Genomic DNA, 24,572 nt, shown 5'->3' on the forward strand with positions numbered 1-24,572 from the left:
GCTGCAAAGGTGACTATGTTGCGGGCTTTACTTGACAGTGGTAAACTGGACTGTGGATATCTCAGGACTCTGCCATTTCATGGGGACTGGGCCTAGAAGAGCAGATTTGGTTCTGGGTCCTGAACTGCTGACCAAGTATTACCAAGTACTATCAAGTACTACAAATATTACCTAGCAGTATCACCCTTCGCATTGGTGGCCACAGAAAGGGCTTTGGGACAACCTTTTCTGGCCAGCTGCACAGCCGCCCTTCTGAGACTGACAGGGTTTTGATGACCAGGCTCCCAAACACTGCCTTTCATGTTAGGCTGGAACATTTTCTCCAGTGGCTCAGCTCCATGCAGCCCTGCTGCAGAGTAGAATGTCAGGAGCTGACAATATCCATAACTTGGTTGAGTTATAAAGTGAACTCATGTCTAGCAAACTCACCATGTAAAAATGCAGTGACTATAACACATCAAAGAGAGACTAACACAGAGTCTTAGGCCACGTATAGAACATTTTAATTCACAGACCATGTTACCATACATTAGAGCGATGCCTCAGAACACAGTGTAATTCTGCAGAGAAATACATATACATATATCCCTGAACATTAAACCTCATCTGGGCGCACTCACATGAGGCCTGCGTGATGGTTCTTTGTCTAATAATAGCTTATGAAACAACATCAATCCATCAAGAGGGCAGTCCATGAGCTGAATTACTGCTGTAAGGAGCTAACTGCTGCTGGGTGTGATTGATCGCCTGTTTATCTATGCAACCATTAGACTCCAAACTCCAAACAGATCGAAACCTGGGACCTTTTTTCTTTTTCAAATAACTTAGCCAAATAACACCATGAAGCATCTCTCTTACAAGAACACAGCCCATGATTTTATCATTGAACACATTATAACAGAGACACCAAAGGCTGTAAACTCACATGGGACATCCTAACCTCTGAAGTTCTTAAGTGAAACCCCCTTCACAGCATTACTACTCTGCATCAATCAGTCACGGGACAAAAGGCATCAGCCTGTAACACTTAACAAATGTCCACTAGATCACCTCCTGTTCTCCCAGCAGAGAGCATCCACTTCACAAAATGAGCACCCAGATTTAACACTGAAAATGTAACCAATGTATGATCTAATCCAAGTTTGATCTTCACTATGATAATAAAATATTGTAATTCTTCCCTTTAGGAAAGGGTGACTTTTGAATATTTTAAGCACAGAGACCTCACACACCTCCTGTGCATGCACAAGGGGGGAGGGGTGCATTTAGAATGGTGGCTCATTTCCCAAGCAGATTCCCTTCATGCTCTACTTTAATCAGGGAAAGAGACCTGCAGCTTCCCTCAGCCAGGAGAAAATATACTGCAATTCAGAAGGCTGGACCTCAGCTTCATGATTGCTTTCCTCTCATTTGACCAAGTGGGTGTCTGGCCATGTCCTCTGGGATTTCCCAGGTGAACTAAGCACAGAGGAGGTCTTAACTAAAAACTATCACAATCTTCAGGGGGAATGTGACTCAAATTTCATGTAAAAATATCTACATATGAGTTGGTTAATACACACATGCTAGCACTTGAGAGGGGGAGGTTAGGGCAGAGGTATCATGAGTTCCAGGCCAGCCTGGGCTACATAGTTATATTTATACTCAAGCAAAAATAGGTAAAACACACACACACACGCACACACACACACAAACACACAATAGAAAACACAGAAAACCCTGACTTATTTTTCATGAGACAAAGTGTGTCTCAGTTGAATTATAGTGACCTAACTAAAGTATGAGTATCTTTTGTGAGTAAATACCCAAAATTCCAGTTCCTTAGAAAATTTTTTGTATTAATATAAGCACCAAAAAAAACAACCAAACAAAAACAAATAAATCAAAGAAGGAACAGAACCAAAATCCACTAAGTCCTAAAAATAGACTCAGAAGCAAAGTTTCTGAGATGCTTAGTGAGGTCTGACTTCCTGGTGCCCTCTAGTGGCCACAGTGGAATTGCAGGGGAGTTCAGTTTCTTGGACAGAACAAAATTTTCCACGGTTTTACTCTTTGCTAGGACATTATTCCAAGCAGTGAGGCACTGTCTAGGCTTAATAATCTCACACAATGCTTCCACAGGAAGAAGATTTTGGCTAGTTCACATTCTGTCTTTTGCCTTTTTGGTGTAAAGAAGGAACTGTTTTTGTTTTTGTTTTTGTTTTTCTCATGTTGACCTAGACTAGGTCAAGTTTCAGTGTTTCTTGAAAGATATGCCAAGGAACCACAGGCACACTTATACCAAGCCAGCCGCCACATTTTATATTCCTGAAAGACTCCTTCCTGTCCATCCCCCCATGACTCTTCTGGACGTGCTACATGGCCCTTGGAGCTTTTCAGAAAAGTGTGACAACCTTTCAGCATGACAGACTCAAGCAGCCTCAATGCCAGGGCAGTTGCAGCTGCAGAAGTGGCATCCTCATGGCCACACCCTGGGAGGTAAAGTGTACCTTGGCTTTGTCAAGAACCCTGAAGGAATTGCTGCAGTACAGAGCAGCCATCTTGAAGCAGCAGCAGCAGGGGCTGGGACCATGAACAGCCTGTTCTGGGAAATAACTCCTTCCATAAGAGTAAGATTCTCACTTAAGGCTCTATGAGATATGTCTTGGTTCTACACTTTTGAGTAAAAAAGTCCAATATTCCAAAGCAGAAAAGCATTAGAATAGTCAGCAGTAATTGGAAGGTGTGTTTTGTGAAGTTTCCTGTTGACAAAATTGGCATAGTTAGCAAAAAATAACCCAGTTTCTCAAGGGGAACAAAAAGGGAAAAGGAAATGTGGGATTCACAGTAAAATCCACACAAAAATTCAAATACAAATGAAATGCTGGTTCTTAGGGATCACTTGACCTTACTCTTCTGAGAACCGAACTCTCTCCTGTGGAGGACAGTTATCTGCTGCATAATTTTACTCCCTTTTTAGTTCAGTCAAACTGAAAGAAAAATAAACAGACTGTATTCTAATAACAACAGTCTGTAGACAGCCAGAAGATGTAGCTTGTTGAAGGATAGCTGGGCGTGAATGTCCCCGTAGCTGGTCCGAGTTTCCTTCCCGTCTCAGCCTCACCAGTCCAGCTTCAGGTCAGCTTTACTCCACACATACTTTCCGCCACGCTTCAGAAACATCTTCTCATCAAATCCACTGAACTTTATTGCTTCTTCCACGCCAACATCCAGAATAGACTTGGAAGGGTCCTTCCGGCCACCGGTACAGTTCAGAAAGCGCATCTGGGAAAAGCAAGGTAGAAATAAGTATGCTTCCATATGGTTTATCCTGTAAAACTCAATGGAGGGTATCCTATAAAAAGTATTTCCGACATCCCGAGCATGGTCTATGTGTACTGAGATCTAAGATCAGATTCCATGCCCAACTCACATGACGAACACCCATGCCGAGGGTGACTTGAACATTTGTAGGGGCCGAGTGTCATGAACAGTACAGTCTTATGGCCCGAGGACTTGATGCTTTCTTGGAGTGGAGAGGACATTAAGAACAGACATTCTCTAAGTGTGGGCATCAGAATTTGTTAGACATGTGCACTGAGGTAACTGAGAGCACAGAGCAGAGCAGAGCGCCTGCCGCCCTGTGTTGTGCGGAAGCTCAGCTGAATGGCCTCAGTAAAATGGCAGCAGTGTGTGATGTGGATCCTCACCCAGGCTTCTGGAAGGAATAGGGGACAAGACAGAGGCTACCGAGGGGAGCAAGGGCTGGGTCAAGAACAGAAGTTCCCCCAACACATCCTATCCTTATAGACTTCTGATTCTTTCCTCCCCAACGTTGTAGGCAGGGGTGAGGTCTTTGTACTTGTGTTTCTCTACATTCTGTAGGGCATCAGGTGGCACACACTGAACTACGATGTTATCCAACTGGAAAAAATATTAAATGTTTGTTATGACTCTGTGGAGATCACACGGCTCACTGAAGAGCATGGTTCAAAATCTCCAGTCAATCATGACAGTTTATACTCTAAAATAACTTTCATTTTCCTCTTTTCTTTAGATTCATTACCTGAAGATTCCTTTGGTAACTTTCCCCCTTACACTGCATAAAATTCATGTTGACAATTAAGTACAACTGCTGTAATTTATCACTGATTACTTTGAAAATAACAAAGCACAGAAGTCGTAACAAATGTTTTTCAAGAAGCCAAGGTCAATATTGTGCCCTTTGTTCTTTTTGTAGTTCACTGAAAAATAAAACCCACACACAGTCTGGAATGGAATTGTCTGTCCTCTGGGGAATATCAGCAGAAGTTGTAAATCCAAAAGTTCTAAATAACAACAACAAAGAAAAGGAAGGCAAGCGTGATTTCATTCCTTTTTAAAGAAGGGTGGGTTTTCCTTTGGAAGCAATGGTCATGGAGATAACGCTGATGGTGTCTGAAGGGGACAATGAGACTTCCCCCCATTGTCAAGGTTCATCTGCAGTGCAGGTGTTGGCAGCCCCTCAGTTATCCAAGACAGTGTGGGGTGGAGGTGACAGTGTCACTGCCATAGCAGAACCCTCAAATCCACACAGACCACACCATGCAGGGCTCTCCTGAGTGGGACAGCCTTATGACATCTGCAGAGGCATGGCTGCCTGGGATGTCATTTCATGGTGGTTAATGCCAGTCCAGCCCAGGATAGTGCCTGGGATGTACAGAGAGGGAAGGTGGTGTGTGAAGCCAGGGCAGTACCATGCTGATATTATAACCACCAGAGGAGCACTGGACATAAGAGATGTTCTGAAGGAGCTCAGTTTAGCACATCTCTGGCATTGCTAGCTTTCAAGTGATTTTATAGCTCATTGGGAATACTCACATATTCATCTAGGATAAGGTAGGAATCTTTCATCTGCAGTGGAAAAAAAGAATCAAATGTTAGTTTTCATCTAACACGCATTATTTATTTTGTATGTCTTACTGGCTGTCCCTCCTATGCTGTGTGTCTGTGCATTGAGTTTGTTCTTCTTCCCATATTCCCCATTTATTTGCAGGCCTGTGGAGTGGCCCTAACAGTGGAGAATCTGCAGTGTCCAGTCCTCCCACTCATTCTGGATTTTCTGCTTTAGACCAAAAGACTTTTACACTGAGGCCTGTTTTGTGTACCAGTTTCTTTTACCCTCAAGCCACTGCCAGGAAAGCTGTTGTCATCTCTCAGTCCCCACCACAGTGGCCACCATTCAAGGAATCTCCCAGGTTTCCAATGCTCAAGTTCGGCTCTCTGCAAAGGACTTGTTTCTGAAGCTCCCAACATTGCTGGGACCTGACTTGAGATGGCTTTGTGGTCTTGGGTGTATTAGACACTGCTATGCTGTCTGTAGGGAGGTTTTGACAAACACTTTTTCCTAATAAAGGCTAGACACTAAGTAATAATACTTCTGTCTTCCTCCTTTTCCCTTCCCTTCCTCCCCCTCCTTTTTGACAGGGCCTCAGATAGCCTAAGCTGACCTCGAACTCACTACATAGCCAAGGATATCCTTGACTTTTTGGTCCTTCTGATAACACTTCCTGAATGCTGGATTACAGATGTGCAGTAACAGTTTTTAGCTATGCAATGGAATTAAATCCAGAACTCCCAGCAGCTATTCTCCCAAGTAAGACACATTTCTAGATCTGCTAATATGACTGGATATACAGGACACACAGTCTGTGTCTCTGTTGCTCTGCACCACACTGTGGAAGTCACCACTACCCAAACCAACAGATGCAAACTCAAGTAAAATAATGAAAGAATGTAATACAACCCTGCTCCTTGGTAACTTTAAAGATAGACACCCAAGAACTAGCAAAATTATTTCTTCTACATTTTGTCCAACTTTTAAAATAATCACCTGAGAGGGCATAAGGGACATTGCAATGACACTGACACTGTAATGACATTTGTGCTTCCCCGACACACATAGCGTGTGTGTGTTAAATTTGTTGAGTTATACATATGATTATACATTTAATCACATCATCTCTGAGGTGGCCTAGTCAGACCCATTGTTGGGTAGCAAAGAAATTACTGTCTTTGCAGAACCCCACCCTGATGAAAGATATCCATGATGGACCAGCATCTGTTTGATTCTGGCATTGTATTCCTCTGCCATTCCCCTTCCAGAATGTCTGGAATAACAAGATGGCAAATTGCAAAGTTCCCAGGGGAGAAAGTCACCCTGTCCCCATTAGAATCAGTGTGGATATGTGGTAGTGAACAAGGCAGCTTTTGCTGCATCCAACCTTCTGGTTAGATTCAGGCACCAAACAGGACACCTCTTTGTGACGCTCCAAGAATGTTTCAAATTCTTCATTGCTTATAAGAAATCTTTCTGCTTCCCTCAGGGCATCTTCTCCTGAGTTCTCACCCTCAATTAGGAGGCACTGGAAAACCTGGAAGAGAATAAAGCATGGTGAAGAGAATAAAGCCAAGAGCTTTACACCATCATTCACTATGAACCTGCAGTGAACAGAAAACCCTTCCCAAGTGGCGATCCTACGCAACTCAGCACTAGTGAGCTCAGAATACAACTGCTAGTCACTGCTAAGTCTGTGGTGACTTACAGTATAAGGCTCTGAGCCACAAGTGATGGAACTAATGAAGTAAAGATGCTCTCCCTTGGGACATTGCCTATATCAGTATAGAGCCCATGGACACCAGAGATTTCTAAGCAGGAACTGCCCCTACCACTGACAGCCAGTATCTTGAAATGATTTATCGTGAAGCCTGAGTAGGAGGCAGAAGATTGTAGAGAGAGATCATAAGAGAAGAACAATCCAAAGTAAGGAGGGAAAATGCACAGATGGGTTTTAAGAATAAGAGGGTGAAGGGAGAAGAGTGAAAGAGTAACCCTGAGGTGAAGGAGAGAAAAAATGAACAGTGTTACAGATGACTGGATGAGGCAAGCTGTAGATCTACGGGATCCTCTATCAGAGGTCTCTGCCTCTCCATTGGTCAGTTCTGGCTCGTTCTATCATCAACCATTCTTTAGTTGTTTTTCATTTACTCTGTGCCCAAAGGTGTTGCTGATATTCGATTTTAATACATCTATTTTTTAAAAAATTCTCTAAAATATATAGCATGATTTGCTTCCCCCAAGCCTACTTCCAAACATATTACGGTCTAATCAAAGGAAAAATGATATCATCTCTTTATCCCCACTGTGTGGCTCACTATATAAAGATGAACAAAGATGATCTTGAAATGACTGCTTTCCATGGGTGAACATGACACTGAGCTAGCTGGGACCCTCTTGCCTGGGTTAGTACACATGTGAAGATTCTTCCTTCCTTTCAAAATATAGTCAAACACAACTTCCTCTATTATGTTTTGCAATTCAGCTTGGTATGCCCCTACATTCCCAGATTTGCCACACACAAATATCATGGAACATGTGTCCTCCATACTCTAGTCCTTGCCAAAATTCAGTTCCCAAATCTATCTTATCCTTGGGTGTGTCTACTCTGTCTCCAGGAACAGATTCAAAGGAACTACACAGGAGTCACCAGGTGGCTGGTTAAAAATGTCTGCGTATGACAACCCTCATGCCTGTGCCAGTCCTTATTAGATAGAACAGCAGGGAGAAGTTCGAGAAGCCGCCTTCTTAGCAACCCTCCCTGATGGGTTCTCAGCAGCCAGGTGTAGAAAATTTGAATTTGCAGTGATTTCCCCTTGTATTGTGGTCCTACCTATGGTAGTCTGGCTTGTATCTGTGTGAGCTTGGGACTTACAGCAGCTGCTATCCGGGCCAGGTGTAAAGAATGCATTTTGAAATAAAGTCTAACATGGCTCTATACACTCTACTGTCACCAAGTAATTCAATGCAAACTCACGAGCATTGAAGTTTATGAGAAACATCTAGCTCCATCCATACAAAAGCCAGGAGTGGGGAGAAATATTCTATTATTATTATTATCATTATTATTGTTATTTAAAAACTTATTCTTCAGAACATTGCCAATCACTCACCAGGGCCTTGACCTTTACTCAGAGACAAGTCCTGAAGGATATTATTTTAAGATTTTGCAAACAGAATATGAGACAAAGCATAGTGAGGCTGTAAGCCTAACAGAGAAGAGTCAAGGGCCTGGCTAGAAAATCCCAAAATCCTCAGTGTTCCTGTTGTTTTCAGTGTCACTGAGCCAAGTTTCCTGAGTGTTTTGTGGCTTGAAGTCAAACATGTTCTAGTGTGGGCTTACCTTCCAGCGCACAGGGCTCAGGGCCTTGATGTGTTCATTCATGTCTTCATCCACGTTGAAGCGATTAATGACAGAGTTGATCTTGAAAGCCACCTTGTAATCCCTGCACCACCTCCTCAGCTTTTGAAGGTTTTCCACGTGGTTCTTTTTTCCTTGGCCACGGCCAATCAGAACATTAACCTGCTCATCGAAACTGTCGCAGGAGATAGCGAGAATGTCCAAGTACTCCCCTACAGGACAATGATAAGAAAAAATAATTTTTCAAAATTCTCCCTGAGTCTTGGATGTCATGTATGCCTCTTTACAGTAAGGCCCATTGTCTTCCCAGTGGTGTTGTAAAGAATTTTTATGATTCCCTGTCTCATACACATGAAAGTCAGAGATGTGAATTACATGTGGTGTGTATTTTCTCATTAAAATACATACATATGTATGAAAGCACAGAGCTACTTAATGTGGTCAGTTTTAAACTCTGCATACATGTATATACATGAGGAATCAATGGCATATTTTAATCAGATTTTCCACTTGTTTTATCATCGAGATTATATAAATCTGAAGCCTACTTCTATTAATTAGATTTTCTTTGCCCATCACACAGACAAGCTTGCCTCATAGATAATAAATATCTAGTATTGTTTGTCAGGGTCATGAGCGTCCTTTTGACATGCCTTTCACTATATCTTACTGCTATGTTTTATTTACTATGTAAATATTTACAGACACTCTATGTTCTGTCAGGTACAACTAATCTAGAGGCTGAGAAAACCCAGATAAAGAGGAACTGGGCATAGGAGACACCGTTCAGCCAGGCCCCACCCTGCTAGCTCACTCATTAAGAGCTCTGATAGGGAGTCATTTGAAGAGCTCAGAGAATATTGAAAATCATCTTGGTTTTCAGCTCTCTTTACTGGTTTCTGCAGCTTCCATTTTTACCTCTATGTCTGGGACCTCTCTCTTCCTGTCCTGATCCCTGCCCCTCCCCTGCCTGAGAAGGGCAGGCACCCTCGGGGCTGAGATATCCCTGGCAGATGACCAAGTTTGTGCTCTCCTGGTCACTGCGAATTGACAAACTTCAATATTCTATCTTAAGATTTCTTTTTGTAGTATAAAAGCTAAGAGTTCTAAAACTTCTTTTAGACACCATTATCTGTATTCAATATTCTCTATAATCATGAGCAGACTAATTTTAGCTCCTATTTAAGGCTTAATTCCTGTTGCCTATATTTAACAAGCACAAACTGGAGCCAGAATAAGGCTGTTACTTAAAACAACTCAAGGTGTTCCAAAACTTGACCTCAAGTAAATTCCCAAAGAGATATCAAACCAGGATGAGGCAACTGGACATATAGTTTCTGACAAAACCAAGGGAAAACAGAAGTTCAGAACCAAACACATAAAAACCAGTTCCTTCCGGGAGTACCTTGGCTGGCTGTTAGGCAAGAACAGTGAGCACCTGTGAGTCCATCGCTGCATCCTGACATGTCTCTCTCTATCTTTGGCTGTATTTCTGTGATGCCCCCTTCTCCTGGTCACAACACTTTGAAGGAATGGGTTGACAGAGCCCTTCTGTTTGCTCAGTCTCTGTGTTTTTCCAGAAGACCAGAGATTCTCATGGTGTACTGTGTCTTATTTTGAATATTCTACTGCTGCTGCTGCTGCTCCAGCTTGAGTCATCACAGTGAGTGATGTGTGTAAGCTCCAGCCATGGGGTCATGTGTTAGGATTGTTTTGGCGATATTGTTGGGATTCCAGTAGCTTGCACTAAACAATATGTGCCTAAGTGACCAACACTGTATGCCACTCTCTGATCCAAGACCCAAGTGAGTCTCCTGTGTAAAGACAACCCAGAAATTTCCTGAGGTTCTCTACTAGGACAAAAGTAGAACCTGTATAGGGTCAGATAGAGATTGGCTCAGGAGCAGATGTCCTCTCTGGACACAATGATTCACACCTGTGTCCTGCTGTATATTGCTCTCACTGAAAGAGTCTTGGCAAACTCCTAACTTGGAGTTGTGAGGTTCTGACCAACTTTTACTTGTGCACATAGATCCAACTTCAAGTTATTTGCAGACGTATTTAATTGGCATACTTAACACAGAATATGGTTTTATGTCTCCTGGATAGTTTGAGGATATGGCACATTTCCATCTAGTATAAAAGTCAATTAACATTTGTTATCGGCAGCTACCCAGCTGCTATGGAGAGCATCAGCATAGTTGGCTTTTGCAGTCTGTGTGTTCCTCTCTCTCTAGGCAATGATCCTGGGTCACGTCACAATTTCTGAGCAGCCAGTCTCTGAGATTGTGCTGCAGTCATCCTCCTGTTCACACTCCTTGCCACAGGGACAGATATTCTGAGCCGATCCTAAAGGAAGGGCACTGCCCAGGTACACCCTCTAAAACACTCCAGTGCTCTCTCTTCATGCTGCTTCTGTCGTCTTTCTCTCACACTTTGCACCATCATCCAGTGCCTCCTTTCACCGATGTCCGGTTTAATGTACTACTCTAGCTTCCTCGCTGAGTCACTGTCCTTGCTTCTAAATTTCCTCCTTGCCTGCACAAACTTTATAGACAGCCTCACCCACAAGTATGACCCTTGTCTGCAGTCACCCCTGCAGATGCATCCTGTGAGCTTATCTTGTCAGTGTCTCCAACCAAATGTGACAGCCTTCTCTTTGAATGACATCAGAGCTCCAAAGGGTCATAAAGCAAGGGCAGAGAAAGAGGCCCTGGGGGGAGGTTATAACTGCCTTCTAAACTGGAGGTAGTCATGATAACAGGCTTTCTCAAGAGCTGCATCATGTCATGTGCTGCTCCAAAGAAACTCCGAACCTGGGAACATGGACAACTCTGGACAAACATTGGGTTTTCAGGAATCTTAAGAGCCCCTGAATTCAGACAGACCATGTGATGTGAGCTTCTGGTGTGAGTAGATTTACAATCAGCTTAGTCCTAACAAAGATTTTTAAAAAGGGGGGGGGTGTTATTAGATATAAATAGTAATAAATATAAATATAAATAATAGGCTAGCATTCAACTCAGAGATCCATTTGTCTCTGCCTCCTGAGTTCCTGGATCAAAGACATTCACTAACTGCCCTGTCTCTAACACAGATATTTATATGGCTAGAGCGCACTGATTTTCTTCAGCTGAGCTTAGACATGAGCAATCCATGCATGTTATATTAGAAGGCATAGCTCTGTGCGCTGACATGAGCTGGTATCTGCCTCCCAATACCTGTTAGCTGAGCACCCAATAGAAACAAAATAAACTCGCCCCCCCCCACACACACACAGACAAGATCAGATTATATTTTCTTCCCTCCCAGTTCCTCAGATACTCAGGCCAGGAGCCTAGTGGGAGGAATCATAGGAGTGAACAGTACACGTGTCAGTGGCCAAGGTGCCATCCAAGAAAACTTACCATAGTCCTTGAACCATCTTTCCCGGATAAGGCTACCATTGCTCACTATGCTCACAGAGGGCAGGGCTAGCTCCTCCTTGCAGAATCTCACAAGCTTGCCCAGGTATTCACCCCGGTCCTGAAGGAAGGGTTCGCCTCCAGAAAAGTTGATCTTCTCCAAACCTGGGAGGGGAAAATCTATATGTTTGCACTTTCCAAACTCCTATTTAATTATTTATATTTATAATATATATGTTATATTATATTTCCAAGCACTATTTATTATTGGTTTATGGGGCTGGAGAGAAAGCTCAGATAGTTCCCAGGAGCCACCCTGAACAGCTTGCAATTCCCTCCAGGGGATCCTATGCCTCTGGTGACATCAACAAATGCATGCACACACACACACACATACATACATACATACACACATACAAATAAATATTATTTTGGTTTTATAATCTCTCTCTCTTTCTCTCTCTCTCTCTCTCTCTCTCTCTGTGTGTGTGTGTGTGTGTGTGTGTTATGAGCTCATAACAGCTGTGATGTCAGGGCTCAGATCCTGTCAAACAGCAAAGGCTTAGATGAGTTAGTTGGCAGGTGAATCCAAAAGCTGCCTTTTTAACGAGACACCATGCTTTCAGTTAGGAAAGTAAAGACTGGCTACATTTACTAAACTCCTGGTGATAAACAACCAGACCTTGATGTAGGTCCAGTGAGATAACAAAGCTTACAGTCTTTACTGTGGGTAATGAGCCAGGATAGACTTGAGCTGAGTGAGGCAGATCCTGCTGAGTGGTGCTATGTACTGTATGATTTCATTATCACAGCACAGAATCAGGCGAGTCTGACGTGAGCATCAGAAACCTGCTTGGGAGTTCCCATGTGGTCAGTGTGGTGGCTGGAGGCCAGAGTGTACCTGGAGCACTGGCCAATGACTTTTCTCTTTCCCAGCTGTGCTCCAGGGAGAATTCTTGGCTGAGTGAGTCAGCTGGAAGTGCAGCTAGCACGCTTGCCGCCTAGACACATCTGCTGTGCTTCAGTTAAAGGGTAGCCAGAAAGATAAGGTAGTCTCTAGGCGAGCAGGTATTCTGGAAAGAGTAAAAGGGCAGAAGGAAGGGAAGGAGGAAGGGGAGGTTCGGAGGAGAAGATGCTGTATTTGAACGTCACTGCTTAAGGCATACCTGAGACTGATTGATAGAGTACGACAGCAAGTCTTGGGAAGAAAATCCCATAACACACCTGTCGAAAAATATTTTAAGGCTCCCATGGGCTGGAGACGTGGCTCAGTGTGTAATACACAGGCTGGACAGCTCTGAGAATGTGTGTTCAGATCCCTAACACCCAAGTAAACCTGAAACATGGTAGTGAGAGTTTGTAGTGTTGGCTCTCCTCCTTCCATATGGGAAAAAAGACAGGAGAATCTGCAAGGCTTAAATGTTAATCAACATTGTACATCAGCAGTGAACCAAAGGGAAATCCTGTCTCAAACAAGATTTGACAAGGCTAAGACTGAACTAACACCTGAAATTGTCCTATGATGCTCACAGACTTGCTGTACCCAGCAGCAGACTGAGACACATACACATGCATACACAAACTCATACACACACACACACACACACAGACACACACCATGTGTACACACAGATTGTTTTTTCAAGAGAGAGAGAAGTTTCCAGCAATGAATACAGATGGAACAGGGTGGAAACTTCTGCCAGGTTGCTCACATAGAGGACTTGGGTCTCCACACCCCCACCCCCTTTCTTACTTAGTGTTTCTGGAAATCAGATTTCTCTGGGAAAACTGTTCCAAGCACAAGGATGAATAGGGGTCACTGACCACACACCTCTGTCAACAAGAGTGAGTTCCATGGTCCTGGTCAGGCCACCTCCCAGCCTGGAGGTCCTTCCTATCTACCTGGTTCTCCTTTGTCATTCATGCAAATCTGCCTGTTCCCTGGTGTGGCAAATTTTCATGGAGCCCTTCCCATGGCCATCCTATGCACAACTGTCCTGGAGCATCCTGGCTCCTGTCTGGTCCAGGAACTTACCAGCTTGTTTGAGCAGAAGCAGTCCTCGCTTGGCCTCCTCCAGGGGCAGCACGAAGGATGTCTTGGCTGTATGGAAGCAGAAGCCACATTTGTAGTTGCACTGACGAGTGAAGTGGTAGTTGACACTAACAGGGGTTGTGGGCTGAGTACTGTTCCCATCTTCCTGGGTCTCCTGGGTCTCCTCCGGATCACCCCGGACCTGTGGCTGTTCCTTCCCGGGATCTAGCCACCCCAATGCTATTCTCAGCCAGCAGAACAGGATGGCCAGGCCACTCCAGAGGGAACCCAGCTGCTGCTGGAACAGGCTCAGCAGCCGAGCAGCTAGAGCAGTGGGCACCAGCATCCCCATGGTGATAGGCACACACCTGCTGCTGCCTGTAAGGGCTTATAAACTATGGCCCAGCTAGCCACGCCCCCAAGCATTTGATCACTGTGTCACAAGGAGGAGGGAAACACCTCCCTTGAGTAAGACTCAGTTAAGCAGAGTTTCTGTTTTCTGAAAATGAAAGTTGGACCAGAGCCAAGACTGAACCTTAGGACGCAGGCCTTTCCTTGGCTCCAGGCTGCCCCTATAACCCTTGTAAACATCTGTCCTGATGACGCTGCAAGGATTACAGCAGCCACCAGTTTCTGAAACAAGTTTCTTACAGACAGACACATAGCTGCATCCTTGCAGGCTGTTATTTTAACAAACAAACAAAATATATGCATTTTCCTCTTACAATGATTATCTACGCATACTCAACAATTTTTAAATATTCTGCTCTCTTTCCCCACCCACCCCCAAATAAACAAACAAAACAACAAAACAAGACAAACTCACCAAAACCCTAGAGTTTTATAACTTGGTATGCAACAAATCAGGTGTATGCTGACCTTGACAGTGCCTGACAACTCTCTCAAAAGGATTCAGGACTGGTATATTCCAGGCAAACACGCCAGAGAAATTTGGCAAAGTAAATTTAGCCATTTTATGTTTTTTTAAAACTTTCTATTGACTACAATATAATAATACAATAATACAATATATTTTCATGTTTTCTTTTTCTCCATCCCTTCCAGAGCCTCTCCACCTCTCTACCTACCCAACTTTATATTCTTTTTAATTACTTTTTAAATTATATTTTATTAGATATTTTCTTTATTTACATTTCAAATGTTATCCCCTTTCCTAGTTTGTCCTCTGAAATTCCCCCATCCCCTCCTCCTCCCTCTGCTCCACAACCCACCCACTCCCATTCCTGGCCCTGGCATTCCCCTATACTGGGGCATAGCACCATCACAGGACCAAGGGCCTCTCCTCCCAATGATGACTGACTAGGCCATCCTCTGCTACATATACAGCTAGAGCCACAAGTCTCATCATGTGTTTTCTTTTATTGGTGGTTTAGTCCCTGGGAGCTCTGGGGTTACTGGTTAGTTCATATTGATGTTCCTACTATGGGGCTGCAAACCTCTTCAGCTCCTTGGGTACTTTCTCTAGCGCCTTCATTGGGTACCCTGTGCTCTGTCCAATGGATGATTGTGAGCATAGCCATTTTAAAACTTGATTCCTTAATAATTGGTTCTTTCTTTTTATGTTATTAAAGGGCATATGGAGTAAATATTTCTCAAACCCCTTCATTTAAAGTTTTGCCAGTATGGTACAATGCGACAATCCTGAGAGTCACACTCTGTCTGCAGCACGTGGCTGGTGCCTCACCTCTAGGCAAAGCTCCTGTGTTTCAGTAATAAGGTCCCTTGGGGCAACACATCTAACTTGCTTGGCTCAGTCGCTGGACCTCTCCTCTTTTGATGTCCCTCTGACATCTTTCGTTGGGCGCTCTGTGTTCCTCAAGCTACTTCCTTTGTGTTGTTTCTAGTTCTTCCAGTGTCTGGGGAAGAAGAGAGAGTGCATGCAAGTCTTCTGACAGCCTAAGTGAAGGAAGGTCCTTACAATGCCATGGCTAACGAATGCAAGCCTGCAAGAGTTGGTAAGTGCTGTTTGAGGCACATTAAGAACCAACTCCAGGCTTTGAAATTCTGTCTCTATCCTTTAGTCATCTTTAAAGCCTCTCCAAATGGAACAGTTTGTCTGTTTAACATCGCATGGATACTCTGTTTCCCATTCTGCCTCCTTTGCCTCTAAGGCATCTGCTTTCTCCTGTAAATAAAGAGAATGCAGTTTGTCTGTCCCTTATCAAACTGGATATGAGAAGGGGTTCTTATTTCTTAGTTTGTTTGTCAGATTTGGGGATATTTGCATAGCATGTGATGAAGGGGTCTTGGGGACATGGACCAAATATGACAATGATGTTCATGTACCATTCATCCACACTTACAGACCTGGAAATGATTCTAGACACATTTTGAACTTTTTTTTTCACATGCAACAGTTATATATGTGGAGTTTTATTCCTGTGCATATACATAAACTTCATTGTTCCAGATTTTGATGTGCACGTGTTCAACTTGAATAACCACATGGGAGCTACTTCCTGTGATAACTTTCATGACTAGGACTCAAGGACAGCTTGTTGGGACAGCCAGATTAAAAAAAAAAAAACTTTCCCGGGGACCGAATGACCAAATCTGGTATCCAAGGTAAAGAGTCAGTATGACAGAGACATGACTGTAGTAAGCTCACATTCATTACAGCGTTCCCCTCACCCCAATAGCTAAGTTGTAGGTCCATGTACAGGCTGATGTAAAAGAAAACATAATACAGGGTCTGGGGAGGTCACAATACAGGGTCTGTTGGTAAAGGGCTTGACTTGTGTTAACATTTCCTAAGGAGATGAAAACCAGTATCTTTTCAGTATCTTTTCATCTCAGTTAGGGCACCAACGAAGGACCAATGTACAATTCCAGCAAAGTCCAGTTTGGTGAGCCAGTGAGTTTACTGGACTAACAGAGCTTTAGAAATGGGCTGCTTAGAAAGAAATGCACCTTGGCCAAGTCCCATCCCATCATGGATGACGATGTCATGGGAACTGCATCATGCAGACCCCCTCTTTCAGTTAGCCTTAAACTTCCCATATATCCTAGCATTTCCCAAGATCACTTGAGTTAGTGGGAGCCAGGAGGAGTCACCGCTATACACCAAGTGGAGGTCTTGTGACATTTCCCCGCTGCTGCTTTCTACTAAGGCACATCAATAGCTCTACTCTGTTATTACAGCCTTGGTTATCACTGAACTGTTTTCCTGATTGGCGAATAAGAAAAATCTTTGCTCCAAAATGGCAACGAGGTGAATCTGTTCTGCTCACAGAACGAAAGACCATACTCATTTGTACACCTTACAAATGGGGGAACCTGAATTGGATTCCCAGAACCTATGGAAATAATGGCATGTTTGATATCACCTGACTGAAATCCCAGCACTGGGGATATGGAGACAGCCAGAGCCTAGGACTTGCTAGGCAAGCTCCAGCAGGTCGGCCTACTTTTGCCTTCCCTGTTGCTAGGACTGTAGGCACAGGCTGCCATACCTGGCTTTTTATGTGGGTGCTAGAGCGCTGAACTCAGGTCTTCATGCCTCATGGCGATTCTTTACCAACCAAGCCATATCCTCAGGCCTCATTTTCACATTTTCTTAGGAAGTGTAACAGACTTCTGATTAAACTGTACTAGATTCCCTTTTTATCAGAATATAAATATTATATATGTCTGTGAAAAGTGAAAAAAAATCTGGTGACTGATTCTTGGGTGTGGTTCTGTACTCAGATGTTGCTGCTTAAGTTCTGTACTGAGGGTCTGGGTGCTGTTGCTGAGGTACTGTGCTCAGGGTCTGGGTACTGCTGCTGAGGTACTGTGCTCAGGGTCTGGGTGCTACTGCTGAGGTACTGTGCTCAGGGTCTGGGTGCTGCTGCTGAGGTACTGTGCTCAGGGTCTGGGTGCTGCTGCTGAGGTACTGTGCTCAGGGGCTGGGTACTGCTGCTGAGGTACTGTGCTCAGGGGCTGGGTACTGCTGCTGAGGTACTGTGCTCAGGGTCTGGGTGTTGCTGCTGAGGTACTGTGCTCAGGGTCTGGGTGTTGCTGCTGAGGTACTGTGCTCAGGGTCTGGGTGCTGCTGCTGAGGTACTGTGCTCAGAGGCTAGGTGATGCTGCCGAGGTATTGTGCTCAAGGACTAGTTACTGCGCTGTGAACTTCTTCTTTCCTCAGTAAACATGTCCTGTTATTTTTGTGAAAAGGGAAAACACTCATTTTCCTGGAGCAACAGAACACTGCCTACCCTGAGCCATTGTTGTGGATGGAAACAGAAACTTCTGCTATTTTTGTACCAGGAAACTGAAAGTAAACTTTGCAGCACAGTCCTAGTGTTTAATGAGGTCAGTTATGCCACAGTCATCTGATGAGGTCAGTTATGCCAGGGTCATCTGACTTGAGCCCTGGAAAGAGGTGGAAATAAAGGTGTTGCAATCTCTGGCACAACTTGAGAAATGCCTTCTGAAAGGTCGCATAGCTATGATGCTTTAGTGTGAGAGAAAATATTTCTGTGGTAGGTCCCAGCTAAGTTGGAATCACAAACTTTGGGGTAGATTTGGATACCTGCATGAGATTTATTTTTGAGTGTGTCATTCATTCCTCTATTCAGGCATGCTTCTCTCAAGCTGTTTTCCTCTTCTTTGAGGCTTACTGATTGAGATGGCATGTGAAACTGCCATGTACCAATTTCATCAAGTGTGAATGAAATATAAATGTGATTGTCAAGTTGACTTGATTTAGTATCATATTTGGGGACATCTGTTTTCTGTGTTTAAGCAGGAAGTTGCATCTTAGCTCTATACCTAGCCCCTTGTCTGCCTGACCCTGTGTTATATCTGGTAAGCATGGATAGTCATGCCTAACTCACTCATGGCATTGTGATATCAAGGGGTCTGGTGCAGGCTAAGCACTAAGGGCAGAGCTTGCCGTGGGAGAGTGAGGAATGTGTACTCTGCTTCAGAGCCTGGCCCTGTGCTGCGGTTTGCTTGCTGATTCACAGTACAGCTTAGGACACTTAGCTCAGTCAGGGAGCAAGATCTCAGCCAGGGTTTAAACACTGGCTAACTGCTTCATAACTGACTTCCATAATAGCATTACTCATCTTCTTGGTAAGAGTTCGCTGTGCAGGTTGGTTTCTTGCAATCATTCATTCATTCATTCATTCAGGTACTCAGACAAACTTCAGTTTCTCATCTTCCTTTTCTTTGATGTGCATTAATTGAGATTCCTGTATGAAATTGTCATATAAAAATATGAACAATTGTCAGTAAAATATAAATGCGATAGTTATCCTCATTGTCACCTTGACTGGATTCAGTGTCACGATGGATGGAATATCTCTGTGTTTTCATATTCAGATGTTTCCAGGGAGCTTAACTGAGGAGGGAAGACCTATGGATGTGAGTGGCACCCGTAGGCTGCAGCCCAGACTGAATAACACTGGAAAGAGGAGTTGAGCACCACATTCCTCTCTCTCTGCTTCCTGACTGTGGACACAGTGCAACCAGCCCCTCATGCTCCAGCCTGGGTGCCTTCCCTACCATCTCCCATCATACCCTGAGCCAACAGGAATTCTTTTCCCCTTAAATGGGTGCAGGTCATGGGCTTGACAACAACAGTCTGAAAAAGTAACTAATACAATGGAGGAAGTTACAACTCTGCTGTCCAGAGCTCACAGCTCAGTCTTTTGTCGTTTGAGTGTTCTGGAGGCAGGCTGGGCAATCCTAACTCCTTTCCCAACAGAGAGAAGGGATCATGAAAGTGCATATTCTGTTTCTGTATAATCTGGGGAGTTCATTTGGTTATGGAGGTCAGAGGGGTTAGGGGTTATGGAGGCCTTGGGGGTTGCTCCTTGATTCTACCTTCTTTAGACAGGTTCTTCTGTTGTTACACTGTGGACATCAGGTTACTATGTCCATATATTTTGGGGGATTCTCTGGTCTTGTACTACTATTATCTTTAGAAGTACTGGGATTATACACACACACACACACACACACACACACACACCCCACCCACAGGACCTCTCCACATCCCAGACTTTCTACAGAACTTAGGTAAACATTTGCCTTAAGCTACAATAGAGCCATAAGTACAGACATGTAAAACTCGTAAATCTGACCTTTGGGCCCATTGGTAGTTTACAACCAAACTGCTCTTTGAAATGGCTTGAAGGCCAGTCCTGATAGTTATGGCTGATTCTAGATCTTTTCAGGACTGTGACTTATAGCAGCATCCTTTCAGGACTGGTGTTGAGACTCCAAAGCTTTTGGACTCCATTTTAAAGAACCTGACCTAAGTTTGAACTCAGGTAGACGAAGAGGCTGATATCTAGCATTAGTTTCCAAGTTGCCCCCCAACAAAACCTGAGCCAAGCTCCAGTCTTTAGGCTAATCCCCAAAAAGACCCCCAACAAGACCAGTGTCTCCAGGTCATCCCCCCAACAAATTTGCACCCCAGGTTACAAGCCTGTCTAAAGACCACCAAAGCAGAGGGGAGCAGAAGTTAAGTTTATGATATGACTTCCAGCACCAACCAATTATGTAAAAGGCCATTGGAGGTTTCCAATTAGATGTTTGCACATGTACTCCTTTGCTGCTTACTATAAAGCCTTGCCCCAATAAACATTTGGGGCTCCCCTCCACCAAAACCATCCTGTGTGATGGTGGTGCTTTGGAGGGGGTGGTGGCTTGAGCCAGCTCAAATAGTAAAGGCCATGCTGTGAGTTGCATCAGATCGGCTCCTGTGTGTGTTTTGGAGGATCACTAACATTTCCCTGGCACAACAATGTCTACTCCAAGCCAGAGCTTACCAAAGTCAAGTTGGGAGAGGGGATCTTCTGAAGACTGCTGAAGGTAGGTGTGGGTCATGACTGACATCTGAGAGGCCCCTGTTTTCTCTCTTTTCCTTGGGAGTCTCATACTGAAAACCATCCAAACAGGTTGTGACAACAGTCAAAAGGCACCAGCATTTTTACTAATCCAGGGATTTTATTCCAGAGTACTTGTGCGTTCTTAACGTGTTCCATGAACTCTGGTGGGGGGGGGGGATAGTGCTCCAGCAGGCTTTAGAATGCTTCTCTGGACTGTGGAATCTGTTCACTGAGTTACAAACATCATAGTCTTTAGGAGATCCTCACCGAATCGTCACACAGAGAGTGCATCAGTGATCAAAGCACAGCATTGTGATGCACAGTTTTGGTATCAGCTGGGCCTGACTTAGAGTCACCTAGAAGACTCTCCCCTCTCCTTGGTACTTATATACAGGCACAGAGCTTGTTAACCCCTTTACTGCACTTGACCTGGAATTTGGATTCTATCATCAACACTCTTCATGAATCTCTTTGGTTGACTCTCATTTTCTCACCTCTTTATTTATATTGTGACATCCACATTTATTAGTATGTAATTGTGGGGCGGTGAATTGTGTCAGGAAACTTGGTAAAGTTGAGGTGGGTTCAGAACTCCCAGCACCTCATACCAGAGGACGGTAGGTGCTTCACCAGCTCCAGACCAGGCCCCTGTCATGAGACCACAGCATCCCATGGAATGGATCGTGACAATCAGTCACATAAGGGCAGAGACCCAAACCCCTCCACATGTAGATGAAGCATCCCTAACATCTCAGACCAAGCCAATAGAAAGCATCTGTTGTCAGACCCAAAAACCACCCCAAAATGTATATAAGGCCTTATCCAGAGGAAATAAAGGTGTGGGAATTGTCTCACCAAGATCTTCTGGGAGCGTCTGTCATATGAGAGCTGTGACACTCTTGTTCCTCTCTTGAAACTTTGGCTGCTAAAAGCTGCCTGGGTACTTCCTATTGCTGGGTGGCCCCCACCTTGGTTCCTAGCCATCTTACCTAGCTGGCCAGCCCCCCCCCCCAGGCCCCAAGCCCACTCATTGACCGTGATTGTTCTTCGCCTCCCTGTTGCTCCCTGTAACTCCCCCCTGCCCCTCAGAGAGCACAACTCCTTGACTGCTCCAGCCAGGGCAGAGCCCCACAAATCTCCCCACAGACATAGCGTCCAGTATGCAGACTGGTGTGCAATTATATGACATTTTCTCTCTGTGGAGAGTCCTGTTCATTCTCTGTGTTCTCACAGCTCTGATTTTGATTTTCTTCTCTATTTCCTAGAGTTGAATTGACTAGAGAAACCTTAGCTAACAGGGACTTCAAAACCTGAGCCATTTTTCATTTTACAATATATTGATTATTACATTGAAATGTATTACCCCTTCTTGATTTATATATATGTGCGTGTATATGCATGTTTGAATACATATACATATATATACACATAGCCATACACACACGCACACGCACATGCACACTCACACTCACACATGTCTAGAATAATTTGATCCTCTTTTACTTCCCGGACTCTGGAAGTGCTGAGGATGGGACAACGCTGAGAATGGAAACAGAAGTGACTACTTTTTCCTGCCTTGGGAAACTGAAAGCAAATTCTCTAAGTGCTGCAGATAATAACTATTTCTTTGAATACATACCTGCCACTCATTGATTTATTAGCTCATTCACTTACTCACCCACAGGAACTTCTTGAAGGGTTTTTTCAGTTTCTACTTCTCATCTCTGCGCAAATGGGGAAATTGATACAGGAATAGTTGTTCAGTCCGGACTGCCCAGCGCCACCAGATGCTCATGCCTAGGAATCTTAAACTGGCACTCAAAAATTTGACTCTCAGCTATTTAGAGTATGTGGAGGGGGTTTTGTTGTTGTTGCTGTTGTTGGTTTGGTTTGTTTTTTTTTTTTGTTTTGTTTTGTTGTTTTCCTGGCCATTTATGGATTCTAACTTGAATAGCGTTGTACAACACTGTTGTTTTGGTTTTCACATAAGAAAAGTTCATATGTGATGTTCTAATTTGCTTCCCATGGCTACGATAAAACACTGTGATCAAAACAGCATATGAAACCAAGAGTTTATTTTGGCTTGTAGTCCCAGAGGGACTTCCATGATGGCAGGGAAGCCTGAAGCAGGCAGCAGCCATGGTAGCAGGAACAGGAAGATGAGAGCTCACATCTTCAAATGCAAACACAAGCTAGACAAAGTAGGGCAAGGTTTTAAACTCTCGAAGCCCACCTACAGTGACATACGTCTTTGGCAAGGGTACACCACCTAAACCCATTGTTATCCCAAACAACATCACCAAGTGAGGACCAAGCTTCAGATATTGACTCTGTAGGGGACATTTCTCCTTCAAACCACCATATTCTACTCCCTGGGTCTAACGGGAGTATGGCCTTATCATAATCCAAAGTACACTAAGTCTACCTTCAAAAGTTTAATGTCTCTTCTGCGACTTAACCAATCTCTTGGTTATAATTTGCTGTGAAAAGAAAAAAACCGCAAGTTACTTTCAACATATAATAACACAGAATACACACTGCCATTCCAGAAGGGAGAAATGAGATCATAAAGATGAAATACTGGACCAAAGCAAGGCCTAAACCCACCATAGCAAACACCAAATCCTGTAACTCCATATCCAGGGTAGGAGGCTTTGACGGCTCTGTCTTCTCAGCTGTGTTGTCTGCAACATACTTCTTTCTCTTCAGCTTGTTCTTCCCGCTTTGTGCAGGTTTTTGTTTTGGTTATGTTTGTTTGTTTTCTTAGATGTCTCTTGGCTCTTGGCCCTGACATCTTTACTGTAGGAGACTCCAGAAGTTTCTCCTGCAATCTAGACTCTACTTTCAGTTTTTCTATTGGGGGATACTGCCCTCTAAGGGATTATTTATGAAGGGACTTCCCTACCTTTCACCGTTCTTGGTCTCAGTGGCTCGCTGAAACTGCCTAATTCCTTCACTTTTTCATTCTTTGTGTCCCCAAATCCATCATCATATGGACAACACTGCCAAGCTCTTTTGTCAAATTGTGATGGGCCCTTGCCCTCTGAGCCACCATAGCAGCAGCATTTGTTTGAAGTTGCTTTCTGAGAGCTGAAAAATCCTTATTCTTTTTCCAAGTTGGAAACTTAGCTGAGTGGGGTATTGCCTCCAGGGTACCAACTTTCATATGAGATTGCCTTCTGTTGCTGAGATAAGTCACCATGACCAAGATAACTTATAGAAGAGTTATTTTAACTTTGATTTCAGAAGGAAAAGGATTCGTCGTGGCTGGAAAGTATGACAGCAAGCAGCAGACTTGGTGGCAGAGGGAATCTGAGAGCTCACATCTTCAAACACCAGCATGGAGCAGAGAGAATAAACTAAAGTGGGAGAGGGCCTCGAACTCTCAAGTCCTCCCCTCCTTCCTGTGACATACTAGTTCCAGCAAGGCTGTACCTCTCCCAAACTGGGGACCAAGTGTTCAAATGCTGGGGTGTTCTCATTCAAACCAATACAGGCAATTTTAAAAAAATGACTATTGATGTGAATGCAAGTGTCAATTCATTAACTGTGCCCACAGGAACCAAGAGGTGCTGTAGGTTTTCGTCCCAGCCCCTCTGATGGTCTCTATGACAGTGATTGTGGATGCTGTGTGTACATGCCTTACCAACTTGTTCCAATATGGCACACAAAGGCCTAAGCTACTCATTCAACTGGTAGGGCCTATCGGGCACATTGTAGTGGGGTCAGTATGAAAGAAATATTTTGTTTTGATTTACACCAAAAGTAGCTATCTCACCAATGGTCAACATTCTATAAATCTCTTGAGTTTGTAAAACTTCTATGCAAGAGACTTCAGATAGTTTCATCTTCCTCTTTCTGTTTTATGCAACTTTTAAAAATGAAAATCCCTCCCGCTCCATCTCTGGAACTTGGTGGCCGGGAGCGGATGATCTCTTCCCCCCTTTCTTCGTTTTCTCTGCCTTGATTTCTTACATGTTAGCCAATCTGCTGGTCTCCAGTCAATGGGGGAAGAGACAGATTGCTACCTTCATTGAAACAAAATCCAAGCAATTCCTTGCCCTGGTGTGCTGTCCGG

At 44.0% G+C, this 24,572-nt stretch overlaps 1 protein-coding gene across 1 annotated transcript; it reads right to left on the reverse strand.

Moving 5' to 3' along the window:
- Positions 1 to 479: 479 nt before the first annotated feature.
- On the reverse strand, positions 480 to 14,004 carry Rsad2 (radical S-adenosyl methionine domain containing 2). The gene is made up of 6 exons (XM_021178667.3): positions 13,656 to 14,004; positions 11,624 to 11,785; positions 8,199 to 8,428; positions 6,243 to 6,392; positions 4,840 to 4,872; positions 480 to 3,264 (listed from the first exon to the last, which is right to left on the reverse strand). Exons 1-6 carry the CDS (start codon positions 14,002 to 14,004, stop codon positions 3,100 to 3,102), a joined length of 1,089 nt encoding a protein of 362 aa, XP_021034326.1. The 3' UTR covers positions 480 to 3,099.
- Positions 14,005 to 24,572: the final 10,568 nt, after the last annotated feature.

Source organism: Mus caroli, unplaced genomic scaffold (genome assembly GCF_978045245.1).
Source record: "Mus caroli unplaced genomic scaffold, Mus_caroli_1 scaffold_14, whole genome shotgun sequence".
Lineage (NCBI taxonomy): Eukaryota > Metazoa > Chordata > Mammalia > Rodentia > Muridae > Mus > Mus caroli.

Coding starts and splice junctions, on each gene's coding strand:
- Rsad2 (XM_021178667.3), bottom strand. CDS start 14,004: ATGGGGATGCTGGTGCCCACTGCTCTAGCTGCTCGGCTGCTGAGCCTG. Junction 8,429..11,623: donor AAGATGGTTCAAGGACTATG/GTAAGTTTTCTT, acceptor ATTGTCCTGTAG/GGGAGTACTTGGACATTCTC. Junction 4,873..6,242: donor TGCCTGAATCTAACCAGAAG/GTTGGATGCAGC, acceptor TTTCCACTGCAG/ATGAAAGATTCCTACCTTAT.